At 34.7% G+C, this 8,735-nt stretch overlaps 1 protein-coding gene and 1 long non-coding RNA gene across 2 annotated transcripts; both read left to right on the top strand.

Moving 5' to 3' along the window:
* Nucleotides 1–2,524: 2,524 nt before the first annotated feature.
* LOC125492316 (uncharacterized) lies at nt 2,525–4,569 on the top strand. Its single transcript, XR_007268874.2, has 2 exons — nt 2,525–2,673; nt 4,298–4,569. It is a non-coding gene; the product is annotated as an uncharacterized LOC125492316 (long non-coding RNA).
* A 2,445-nt stretch (nt 4,570–7,014) lies between these two features.
* Nucleotides 7,015–8,735, top strand: LOC104900730 (stem-specific protein TSJT1). The gene is made up of 4 exons (XM_010688227.4): nt 7,015–7,338; nt 7,541–7,781; nt 7,884–8,004; nt 8,455–8,735. The coding sequence occupies exons 1-4, from the start codon at nt 7,118–7,120 to the stop codon at nt 8,646–8,648; spliced, it is 777 nt and encodes a 258-aa protein (XP_010686529.2). The 5' UTR covers nt 7,015–7,117; the 3' UTR covers nt 8,649–8,735.

Raw genomic sequence — 8,735 nt, forward strand, 5'->3', positions numbered from 1 at the left:
ATCAATTATATGCGTGATTAAGGGAAAGGATATGAGTGATTATGGAATTTGATATCCTTTGATTCGTGTGACACGTGGACACTCTCATTGAGCTTTGAGAAAATACTGATCAACGGAGCATGCCACATCATGCCACGTGGGCTTGAAAGCTCTAACTTTGTGACACGTGGCCTCAAGGATTCTACTTTAAATATATATATAGATTAGGATTTCTTTGTGTGACTTTGTATGTATTTAAGATTTGTTTTGCTAATTTGAATAACTTAAGAGTTTAGGCATGCAAGTAGGTGTTGTATTATATTTACGCTTATCTATACAAATACTTCTTCCGTTTAGAAATAGTTGTATATGCCGATGTATGATTTTAACTATTAATATCTTTGATTATCAATACGTAAAAATTAGAAAAACTTTATTTAAAAAAATTTAATTACATCGAGACAAATCTAACAAGACCCTACATGACTATGTTTTTCCTAAAATATAAATTAACAAAGACAATCCAAGTGTAAGATGTGAATAGTGCACAAAATAGAAATGGTGCAACTATTTCTAAACGGATGAAGTATATTAAAAGGTGTTCCTAAAGACACCTATATGCCACGTGATATTCTTCTTTAACTATAATTCAAATGTTTTATATCCATGAGAACTCCTCAATTTAAAAAATATAAATATTTTGTAACTGGAAGGTATTGAACACGTGACCTTTGAAAGGACAAGTGAGAGCTTAGCTATTAATACATTATAACTTAATTGTCTAATATTTCAATTAAAATATGATAAAACCTTATAATAATCATATTTAACTAAAAAAACTTAAACAAGTATTTACATCTCGAGCACTCTTATTTTTGAAATTTATAAGTAATAATATTTTTGTTTATTGTAGTCAATCCCAGGCATCGCTCGTGCCAAAATACTAGTTGTATCCATAAAAGGTGAGTCATTTAGTCCAAAATTTTGACATATGTGGTAGCAAAAGATGTGCTCCTTGGGCACTTCCTTTCTACGTACTCAAAGCTAGGATGGACGTGGGTCCAGGACTTTATTGGACCGCACCCTAATTTTATGGTATGGGTCTGACTTTTTCAGGATCCTAAGGGGGTCTAAGTCCGGGTTAAATTAAAACTCTTAGGGTCCATGTTTGAGTTTTAATATTCTAAACCCATACCCTACTCAAACACTACACTTAGACCCTAAAATTGTTTAATATTTTTTTGTCTTCTGTATTTTAGATAAAAATTGTATTTATACTAAATTCCAACTTTTGTCATTCTAAACCTAAATTTTAGACCTATACCCTAAACCTTACGTATCATAGGCACTATCTAAGGTCAATAAATATAAATGGTATTATAAATTTATCAAAAATAAAGGAAATAGCCTAAACCCTAGACTATGTAGATCCTAAGGGTCCGATCCGCGTCTAGCTTTTCTAGATCCATAGGGTCTGGGTCTGGCCGGGTCCAACAAAAAAATTTAGTGTCCAAATCTAGAGTCTGGCCCGACCTGACCCAGACCCTACCCATGCCCATTCCTAGACAAAACAAGCTACACAATGTAAGTAATGATAAACACTAAGGGGGCATTTGGTTTGGGTTTTTTAAGAAAAGGTAAGAGAATCAACTAGCTCAATTCCCTTACTTGTTGTTTGTTAAGACATATCAATCATTCCCTTTATCCTCTCCTTTCCCCCAAACTCCTCTACTTTCATTCCCCACCCTCCCCCAAGGTTTCACTTACCCTTTCTTTCTTCTACCCCATGGTGGCTTTGACCAATCATTGATCACTACCCCCAACCAGCAACCCAGCCACACAAACACCACATCAACCACCGAACCCACCACCCCATGCACCGAAAACCACCAACACAAGGCCAAAACCACCAACCCATGGTCGAAACCACCAACCCATGCACTGAAAACCACGTACCCATGGCATAAACCACCACTCGAGCCAAGTCCACCCACACAAAAAAAAATCCCAGCCCAACTAAAAAACCCAATTCTAATCCTTGATGATGGCTTTAGATGGTCAAATTCAGCAATAAAAATTTCAGATTTGAAGTTTTTATGGTCGAATTTGACCTTTAAAACCTCAAATGTGGCCTTTAATATATGATGGTAAAGAAGGTTAAGAAGGAAGGGGGGGCTACTGAGGTGGAGTCGGTGAGGTGGCGATGGTGGGTGGCGCCGGTGGAGGGGCGGTAGTGAGGGGCGGCATTGAGAGGCTGGGTTGATGGGCGGTGGGAGCGGTGGTACTCAAGAAAGAGAGTGGGGGGAAAATAGTGAGATGAGGAAGATGAGTTCTCATTATTCTCAACCAAACAACATTCTTAATCAAAGGGTTTTCTTTTCCTTTCTCCTTATTTCTCTTTCTTAAACCCTTACCCTTTCCCCTTCATAAACCAAATGTCCCCTAAATGTTAGTGGCTTCAAAGCCAATAACAAGGACATTTTTTGAAAAAAAATAATTAAGATTGGAGCTGGATTCAAACAAATGTTAGAAAAGTACACTAGTTGAATTGAAAAAAATTGTCCCATCCGTTATTACACAGCGGATTTTAATATAAGATAGGGTGTTTTGGTGCAAGATTTATGGAGAGAAAGAAAGGCATGGGTGCTACTCAAGAAGAACAAAACTAGTCGAGTGAAGAGGAAGAGAAATAAGGTTTGAGTCTTTCTGCTCCTTGCTCCAAATGTCACAAAATTTCGACCCTAACTTATTGTATATATTTAAAATATTGGGGTAGTGTTTATTCCAAATTAAAGTTGGACTGAATTTCCTAGCTAGATCAACTTCCCTATTTCTCACAAAGGTGCACACATAAATTCTTTTCAGTCCATCCTTGATTATTTTACCTTTATTTACCTCCTTCAGCCTTACACAAATTATTATAATAGACGGTCTAATTTTAATATAAAATTAGACAATGCAAACCTACGTTCTCCTAAGAAGCCCATTCAATTTCTCTCTAATCTAACACTATTTTTAGGTATCTTGCACCATCCTAGTCGTCCATTCTCTTCTCCTTCTTTTATTTCCCTTCTAAATTTCGAATTAGAACAAACAATTTTTAAAAATAGTCCGTCAGTCTTACAAAATGGATTAAGCTAGTAACTAAATGGATTAAATCAGTCACTAAATGGATTAAATCAGTCACTAAATGAATTAAAGAATGTTATTAATGAATAGATTAAACTGGTCACTAAATAGATTAAAATGGTCACTAAATAGATTAAAGTAGTCACTATATTAAGAAATATGATCTATTCTCTTCTTAATATTGGGCTTGGGCCGCGCCTACTTTTAAATTAAAAGTAGACGGTCTCTTACAAGACCAACTGTCAGCCTTAATACCTAGCTTTAAAACTTTATAAATACTCATAACAACTTAGCGTACATATTCCAAGTCTTACTTTTCCCATTTATATGTATTCTTGTATTTATTTTAATCAGTTTCTTGCTCTCATATTTTTATTCCTATAAAAGAGTTACATAATAGCATATATTTAAAGATTAATGACTTAACATCTTTTAGTATAATTGTTTTAACTTTATTTACTCATTATATTCCTAATTACCTTCATTATTTCTTAATTTAAACATAGGCTTAAATCAAGGATATTTAATTGTACCTCATAGAATTGAAGTATTTTTTTTTTTTTTTTTTTTTTTTTTTGGTGAACCATACCCGGTTTCCGAAATCCATTTTGGATCCCGACTAATCCGGATTCGAACCGGGTCAGGCCCCAATTGGGGGGAAAGCTCTCCCAACACACTCTGCTGCGTTCCCAGGGCTCGAACCCGAGACCTCTGGTTAAGCTAGAACAACTCCCTTATCAGTTGATCTAAGCATGTGTTGGTTGAATTGAAGTATTTACATGGATTGCTCTTCTCCGAAAAATCAACACTCAAAATAAGCTTGCTAAAATGGGTATTATACCAGAATCTAAGGTTATATGTGTGCTTTGCTCTTCATGCTCTGAATCTTGTGATCATTTGCTACTGCTTTGTGAGTTCTCTAAACAATCAGTTTGGTCCCCCCTGCTATAGGATGCTCAAAATGAATGTGGAGCCTCTTTTAACCCAATAATCTCTTGTTCTGCTATCGTTAGAGTTTTGCGAAATCACATGAGACATTTTGTATGTCTCTTTTCTTCCCCTATTCCTACCATGGAGATCAATTGTGCTGAATTACTTGCTATTCATAGAGCCATATTTATAATATGGGCCAATGACTCGTTCCGAAACCAAAAAATTGTAATCAAATCAAGTTCTGCTAATGTTGTAGCTTGGAGAAACTGCTCGGATGGTGGTCCATGGAATATGGGTTTTCAGCTCAACTATATTAGAAGATCTTGCAAATCCGGGCTTCACATTGAAATATCTCATAAAGGCAGAGCTTCAGATGATATCGTTGATGCCTTAGCCAAGCAGGGTCTTCTTTGCTCTAGTAATTTTGTTGTGTGGCTTTGATGTTCATTCTTCTTATAATTGATCCCTTTGTGTCAAGGTTGCCTCTTCATTTATCCCTTGTATTTTGAGCTGCAGTTTCTGTTTGAATGTTGTTTGTAGAGGTGATTATGGGCCGGGCCGTGTCTAAACAAATTACCCGTTGGCCGGGCCAGACCGCGCCAAAATTTTGTGCCCAAAACCCGTTATTTTGGGCCAAAAAATAGACTAAAAAGTCATTTTGGCTTGTCCAAAGCCCGTCCAAAGCAAAAAAATTCGGGTAGAGCCCGACCGCAGGCCGAAAAATGCTCAAAAAGCGGGCCGGACCAAAATGATCAGCTCTAGTTGTTTGATTTGGTTGTGTAATTGGGCCTTGACGATTTGGTCTCTCCATCAATCCGACCCTTGGGCCTTAAGTCTTATTATTAATAAAATTTAAATTATATATAAAAAAAAAAAAAGGAAAGTGAGAAGTGAAACGTGGACATGTCAGATAGATGGAAGAATAAGCATGTGTGGGGTCACCGTTATCCTCATTGAGTCATCGGGAGAAAACTTGATTTGCTGACTCAGATCAATGTCATATTCAAATCACGTATCGTACGATTGGATAAACTCTAAAAGTACCAAGAAAGTAATTTACAATTTCATTTACTTCAATAAATGTAGTAAATGTCTACATCTCGCCGCGAGATCTGATTGCGAAATCAAAGGTGCAAAACTCAATACAAGAGCACGGGGATCATTGTGAATTTGGTACGTAAAGAAGAAACATCAAGACTCAAAAATAAAAATAATAAATAAAAATATAAAAATAAAAATAAACAAACATAAATTATTAAGAACACCTGATTTTCATTTCTTCGTCAAAAATGAGTATAAAAATAGATTAACGGTTACTACATTTATAATGAGTGTCTAGTTTGGACACGACTTTGACTCGCTATTTGGCTACAATTACAAACCCATTAGTACTATTGAGGGATTTCAATTGCGTGTGAATCTGATTCGAGTTCGAGCAAAAAGACTCGACTTGATCCGACAAAAGAACTCAATTCGAATATGAAAAATGTGATACTTTGATCCAAATCCTATAAGAAGTGTAGGCTAAGTAAAATTTGATTAATATACCACCAACTCATCAAATTATAGACTGAATTTACATTGCGATAGAAATATTATGTTTGTATTAGGTAAAATATAGTTTAATTATTTTCTAAAACTACGATTTTTGTCATCTTAACATTTTGTTTGGATAGAAAAAATAGAGAGAAAGGAGAGGAAGAGAAAGGGAGGAAAACAAGCTCCATCTTTCCTATCTCTTTAATAAACATTATCATCCCTTTTAAATTGAAAAGATTTGATGGGAAAATGAAGCGACATCTTCCCCTTCCTTTTCTTTCTCTTCCACTCCCTCCTATATTGTTGTCCAGACAAAGTGCAAGTGATAAAATAGCTCGAATCTCATTCAATCCGATAAATAGAATCCGAGTCCAAACACGTCCCGGATTTGTTTCAATGAAGGTGCATGGGTCAGACATGAAGTTCGTAAAATTCAATCCATTGCTACTCCTAGTATTATTAGAGCATTATATAATACCATTTAAATACTTCATATTATTAAGTGATCCCATGTAAATGTGTACATTTTTATTATACAAATATACAGATTATCATCCATAAAACCTAATTTTGGTACTACAATCCCTTTTATTAGCGTGGATATCATCTAACTTAGATGGTAAAGTCTTGTGGGAGTAGTTCTTAAAACATGGGATCAAATCTCATCAAACATCACTACTCATTCTCGAATTTCGTCTATATTATTACTCTTAGTCACTCTCCAACACAAAAAAAAAGAACAATATATTTTTATTGGTTCCATCAAACTTTATATTGGCATCGAGAAATATTATTTTACATGGATATTATTAATAAATGTCAGTGTCCAATAAAAATGAACCTTCTTATTATCGCAGAAGGCTTTTTCCTCCAATAACGAATGAAGATGTTGTTTGGTTGACATAAAAATATATAAAAAGTAAAACTTCCTAGAAAGTAAAATAAGGTGAAGTTATTTGATTGACAAAAATGTGCCACAAAATGAACGAAATTACTTACCTGTAGAGGGTCTAAATAAGAAAAACATCCATTTACTTTCCGTGAACAACCAAACAATTTCTGTCACGAAAATTTACATCTAAGATTGAACCAAATAACACCGAAGATTTCCTGCCACGAGGGAAATGAAGACTTTCCAATGCCAGTCAAAGGTTAAGCAAGACTTTACAACCCAATTAATTAGATGTTTAACCATAGTACATTATAAAAAACATTTTTGTCTAATTAAAGCAAAATAAATCAAATCCAAAAAAGGTATAATAGGGTCTTATCCAAAAGAAGAATGGATTAATAGATTAGACAGACACATCATTATTACGAATCTTATTTTATTATTCATCATATAACAACTTGCTTCACGGATAAACTCGTTGCTTTCTTTCTCATCCACACTACCTGCCTATGCTATATATACACAACCTTAAACACCCAATTTCTTTCATTCTATTCAATATCATTAAAACATCATACAACTTACAAACTTTAGTTTCTAAAGAGTTATTCATCCAAATTTTATTAGAAAATACAAGACAAAAAAATGTTGGCAATATTCAACAAGGGATTGGTGGATCCACCAAAGGAGCTCAACAGCCCGAATTCACACTCAACCGGGTCGGGTTATAAACCCAAATACCCTGAAGAAATTGTGAGGATGTTTCAACAAACTTATTCCCATAATGCCCCTCTTTCAATGGGTTTTGGCAATTCTGCATTTCTTGCTTACTCTTCCTCCAAAGGCCCTCAACTTCACCAACAAAGGTACTACTTATTTGACCATTATGTTATGTTTATTTCACCAACTTTTGTTCTTTTTGGCGTAAATGAGCGATTAAGCGTACTGATGTAGACGAGATTAGATCTCAAGGTCTTGAGTACCAGTCTTACAAGACTTTACCACATAAACTAGATCAACTTTTGTATTTAAACCTACTAATATGTGTTTTTTATTTATGATTGATAGGATTTTCTGTGGATTGGACAACATTTACTGCATATTTATGGGGCATTTGAACAACTTGAACACCTTGATCAAGCAATATGGGCTAGGAAAGGCTACAAATGAAGCCATGTTTGTCATTGAAGCTTACCGGACCCTCCGAGACCGCGGCCCATACCCGGTTGATCAAGTACTTAAGGATCTTGAAGGGTCCTTTGGATTTGTTATCTATGATGGAAATGCTGGAACTGTCTTTGCTGCTCTGGTAATTAATTTTGGATTAATCACTTAATTAGTAATTAATTACTACTTTTTGGTAATAAGAACAATATGCTGATACTTATTTTTGAATGTGTTGGGGGAACAGGGGGCTGATCAAAGAGTGCAACTTTTTTGGGGAATTGCTGCTGATGGATCTGTGGTTATATCTGATAATGTGGATGTTATCAAAGCAAGTTGTGCTAAATCATTTGCATCTTTTCCATCAGGTAAAGTTTTTTTATGTTTTTGTGATTATAAAATTTAAATCTATGGATTAACAATGTTTTATGGAGGTATGGAACAATAATAAGAATATAAGATTAGTCATGATCTCAAAACTGGTCTACGACATTGAATCTAGGATGATATCTTAAGATTAAATCTCAAAATGGCCTTATATTTAGTCAAGAAGTATAAAAATCAGAGTTGTTCCATGTAATATGTTATGATATGAGTTTATGATTAACATAAATGCGTCGTATTATAGAGGGTTAATAGGAAAAAATAGGGCGTCGTCTAGCAACCTAGAAAAAAAACTTGGTGCACATATAGTAACATATATACTTTTCATTTTAAGTGAGGAGTCCTCTTGACACTAAAGTGTGAAATTCCAATATACATTTACTAATGATGATGATTATTGGCTAATTTAGGATGTTTGATATATAATTTTGCAGGATGTATATTTCATAGTGAAATAGGGCTAACAAGCTTTGAGCATCCGAAGAATAAAATGAAGGCAATGCCAAGAATAGACAGTGAAGGTATAATGTGTGGAGCCAACTTTAAAGTGGATGTCAGCTCCAAAAAGATCACTATGCCTAGAGTTGGGAGTGAAGCTAATTGGGCCTTTGCTGGTTCTCAAACTTGAATTATTGTAATTTAAGTGAGACCATTTTTTCTACTAATCTTGTTGATTTTGTGGTCTAACTTTTTAATCAAGGCTTTTTTATTTTTA

The sequence above is a fragment of the Beta vulgaris genome, chromosome 8 (assembly GCF_026745355.1).
Source record: "Beta vulgaris subsp. vulgaris cultivar EL10 chromosome 8, EL10.2, whole genome shotgun sequence".
Classification (NCBI taxonomy): domain Eukaryota; kingdom Viridiplantae; phylum Streptophyta; class Magnoliopsida; order Caryophyllales; family Amaranthaceae; genus Beta; species Beta vulgaris.